Consider the following 4,407-nt stretch of genomic DNA (forward strand, 5'->3'; position numbering starts at 1 on the left):
CCTCCCAGCCATGCTCTCCTGGCTGCACTGGCTGCCTGCAGCATGCCCGGGTTTTCCTGTGCAGTGAGAGCCCGATAGAACGTGGCTCATTGTGCCCCAAGAGGTCCAGCCAAAGGTCCCCCAGGAGGAAGAAAGGGCCCGGTTGTTACGGCCAAGCCGCCTCTTGTCATCCTGAATCCAGGATCGCAGCAGCAGCTGACTCAAGTCACAGGGCCCCTCTTTCTCCACCACCTGTGTCCTTGGGTTAAGCCCCAGACCCAGGTCCATAGACAGCCTGTACAGAGGAGGGTGGGAGCCGGTGCCCATAGAGCTCCGTACCTGGTGGCATCTTTTGACTCTAGGGTTGAGATAACAGTGGGGAGTGGCTGGGGCCTCGGGAGGATGGGCAGGGAGGTGATGCTGGGTGAAGTCCCTGTCCAGGCCCAGCAGGCAGGACCCGAGGATCAAGGCAGGGGCAGAACAGGAGACCGATGCCAGAGCTTTTCCCGCCTCCCCTCCACCACACCGTCCTTCACGTCTGCCCCAGGTGAAGGGGCGCCTGTGGACACGGGTGGTAGTCTCGTTGTATCGGGCTTGCACTGTGTCTGTGAAACACCCTCCTACTTATGTGGTTCATCTTTTCCTTTGACTTAGTCTTGCATGCACTGCCACTTGGTCACCTGTTTGGTTCCCAAAGCCTCCTTCCTAATCACTGTGTGAGTGGCGTGGGCGTAGCTGAGAGGCCTCCTGTGCACCAAAATCAGCTGAAATGCAGCCAGATCCGAGGAAGTAGAGCAGCCTCGCGAACAGCCACTCACCTAGAGCAGATACACGAAGTGGGTGTGGCTGTGTCTTGTCCCGGGTGTTGTCTTCAGTGGGCTGGGAGAGTGAAACAGGTAGCCTTTGAAACGTGTGATTGGTTGAGCTCAGCCAGGGCGCCCTCTTCCAGTCCTGTCGGTTCTGTGTTCCAGTTCCGTCTGCCAGCATGACCCGGCTCGCCCGATCGCGCACCCACTCCACCTCGAGTAGCATCGGCTCTGGAGAAAGCCCCTTCAGCCGCTCCATCACCAGCAATCAGTCAGATGGAACCCAGGAGTCCTGTGAGTCCCCTGATGTCCTGGACAGACACCAGACCATGGAGGTGTCGTGCTGAGCAGACACTCCTCCACTGGACCCTGCACGGCCACCCTCTTCAGATGCCCACTCCGTAGTACATTTCGCCCCACGAGCTGGCCTCTGCTCTCTGACCCATGCATGGCCACTGAACCTCTCTAGTAGCCAGGTGTGTCATTCCTCCCGCCCAGCGCCTCCCTCTTTTGTAATGTACCAAGGACCACGCCCATGCCGTCACTGTACCATTCCGACATCTTTAGCCGATCCAAGCGCCACATCTTCTCTTGCCAGCTTTTCCCTGTGCTCCCTCAACTATGTAAGCGATAAGATTCTCTAATCCCACTCGTGTGTGTGCGAGCACGCGTGTCTGTGTGTGCATAGTTCTGTGATTTTAGACATGCTTTCTCGTAGCGCTTCTGCAGAACACAGAAAAGGGACTTCTTTTGCATTCTCAGTGTTGTTTTTCAGGGAAGTGTGTGAAACGTTGCTAGGTGAGTAGGCCTAGAATTCGCAACTCGGTTTCGGGAGAGAGCAGTTCAGAGGACGCGGGAGATCCAGATCACTGGGACCAGTAGTGGGAGAGTGCCTGTCCCGTGGGGAGGCAGGCAGGTGGCCATCCCCTCCTCTGTCTAACTGGATGCACGTGTGCTGTTCTCTACACAAAAGGGAGGGGTGCATCCCACTAGAAAGCCATGGACGCTGAGGTCCTGATACGACAAGGAGTAGGGAGTGTGGCTTACTGACGGCCTCTCAGCACAGGAAAGCCAGGAGCAGGATGTTAGGCCTGCTCTCCGCAAGTGCTCACCAGACAGCCACACGTCCACAGAGCACCTGCCAGGCTGTGGTGGACACTGGCTCTCCATCCCTCCGCCCCAAAGCAGGGAGAGGTGTGGCCTAAAACTCGAGTAGATGGGGAGGCGAAGGTGAGGAGAGACCAGCCACAAGCGCGGTCACGCGTGATATGCCGCAGACGTCATGGAACCCACCTCAGAGAGATCCTGAATCCTGTGAGCTCCCTGTTCTAGGAGGGAAGGGGCCCGTCCGGAGGGGCTGCCCCGTCCGCTGTTACGGGAGGGGCCAAAGCCAGCCAGAGAGGACTGCTGGGACGAGGGGAAAGATCTGCGAGAGCAGCTGCCGGGGCTTCTCAGACGCACTGTCTGCTTTCTGCCGAGATAGGAACGCGTCGCTCTGCCAGAGTGCAACTTTTTACTGATTGTTAAATAAAGCTGTACACGTCTCCTTGTTACCTGACTGCTGGTGTTCATCTGTCAGCCGCTCGGGGCTCAGGGAGGGGCTGAGCTCCTGTGCACTGGTTCTCTGCTGGGCTCTTCCCCGTCTGTGCTCACCTGTCCCACCCCGTCACACTGTCCACTTCCAGGCAAGAGGTGGAGCCGCCGGAAGAGTAATTTGCCCAACTGCATACAGCCAGTTCCCGGTCGGGACCGAGTCCCTGCTCCGCCTCACATCCTGTCGCATGCCCCTCGGTGGAAAATCAGAGCCCAGCAGTGCTCTTGATGGCCTTGGGAAGGTGCCCCCACCTCGGTTCCACTGTCTGATCGCCGGCCTCACTCGGTGACAGTCTGCAGCTGCCTGTCAGTCAGACCAGGCCCCAGTCTGCATTGTGGTCGTTCGCCCCCGTCAAGAAGAACCGCAGGAGACCGGGGGCTGCCGCCGCTGGAAGCACAGGCAGGCTGCTGGGCGAGGGATGGGCCGGATGCCACGGCCAGGGCCACGTGGGGAGAGGAGTCACGTGCCCGTGAGCAGCTAGGTGGCCACGCTGGGCCCCACAGCCTGGAGGCAGGAGTTGACGGGGTGGCCCTGTCACTCGTACACGCGTGTTCCTGCAGCCCTTCCAGCCACACTCAGCATGGTGGTCCCTGCTCTCCCTCCTTAGCCTGTGCCTGGAGCCCAGCGCCAGGACGCTACCCGACTGGTCCTGCCTCCCTCCCTCCTTCCTCCTCTGCTCACACTTCCTGTCTTCCTCGTAAGCTGCCGCCTGTAACTCCAGCATCTCATGGGCGCCAGTTTGAGTTCCCGCTGTTCCACCTCTGCTCCAGCTCCCTGGGGAACTTCGGGTGGTTTTTTTTTGTTTGTTTGTTTGTTTGTTTTGTTTGTTTGTTTTGCCTTCCCAGGCACATTTGCAGGGAATTGGGTCAGAAGTGGAGCAGCCAGGACTGAAACTGGCTTAGGCCACAGTGCTGCTACACCAGTCCCAGTTCCAAGCCTCTGGCCGTTGCTTGGTCTTTCTGTGAGCAGCTCCCAGCTGGGAACCCACCATGAGCTGCCTGATTAGGACAAAAGCTGCTCCCATCAGCCAGGAATTCCTAAGGATGTAGAAGCTGTGGGTCAAGAATTGGGGTCAAAAACAAAATATTACAGCAAAAGACACCGGCTACAGCCCTGCTGGCTATGGAGCTATAAGGGTTTTGGGAGCTCGATGGGCACCAAGGAGGAAGACCTGTTTGCTTCTTGTAGCTCTGAGGCTGATCTAGAATGTGAACTTGAATTCCTAGGTGCTCCCCTAAGTGGAAGAGGAGAGCTGTTTGGGGGAACTCTTGTGAGAAGCAATCAGAGCTGCTCCGTCCTCTTCCTGCCTTGTTCCCCTCGGGGCTCAGTCTGCCTGTCAGGTAAAATGGGTGTGATGGGCGGAGGTCCCCTGTTCAGTTCCCGCCCACAACCTGGGTGGACTTCCTTACAGAGGGTGTGCCTCCCTGCTAAGTGCCTGCACAGTTACCTGGCAAACCAGGCTTCCCCAGGAGCAAGGGGGAGACGGGCAGGAGCATGTGTAGCTGGCAAAGGGCTGAGCTGGGTCAGGAGCCATTACAGCGCAGCAGGCCATTGTGTGCTGTAGAACCGGGCTCTGCAGGAATGCGGCTGCCTGGCCCGCCGCAGGCAGCAGGTGGGCGTGGCTGAACTTTAATGAGCTGCCAGTGGAAGGCGGCAGGAGGCTGGAAGGCCAGTCTGCCCATTGATTCTGCTTCCTGGGTCAGTGATTGGCCAGCTTGGGCAGGCGTTAGAATCACCTGCAGTGCTTGTGAAACCAGAGCCGACCCCACTCCCGAGGCTGAGTGGCAGACCTGAGATGGATGAGGCCTCGGAAGGGCGTCACAAAGTCCCAGACGCTGCTGTGGCTGCTGGTGGGGCTCATGGACTGATGTCCGATCCTGCGGTACAGAGCGTGGCCCCCGCCTGGGAGCCTGCTATACGTGAGGACTCCTTGGGGCAGGTGCTGGATGCAGTGGTTAGGTAGGACTACTGACATCCTGCAGCAGAGTGCCTGATTCTGGCTTCCTGCTAGCGTGCCCACTGGGAGGC

At 58.6% G+C, this 4,407-nt stretch overlaps 1 protein-coding gene across 6 annotated transcripts in view; it reads left to right on the plus strand.

Annotated features, from left to right (window-relative positions):
• Positions 1-2,338, plus strand: part of NDRG3 (NDRG family member 3) — a 79,107-nt gene extending 76,769 nt beyond the window's left edge. For all 6 annotated transcript variants that reach the window (XM_002710820.5, XM_008256033.4, XM_070051876.1 and 3 more), the window contains one exon: positions 951-2,338. In XM_002710820.5, the coding sequence (XP_002710866.1) occupies positions 951-1,132 (182 nt within the window). In that variant the 3' untranslated portion in view covers positions 1,133-2,338. The remainder of the gene's footprint in view (positions 1-950) is intronic.
• The last annotated feature ends 2,069 nt before the right edge of the window (positions 2,339-4,407 follow it).

This window comes from Oryctolagus cuniculus, chromosome 11 (genome assembly GCF_964237555.1).
Source record: "Oryctolagus cuniculus chromosome 11, mOryCun1.1, whole genome shotgun sequence".
In the NCBI taxonomy this organism is placed as follows: domain Eukaryota; kingdom Metazoa; phylum Chordata; class Mammalia; order Lagomorpha; family Leporidae; genus Oryctolagus; species Oryctolagus cuniculus.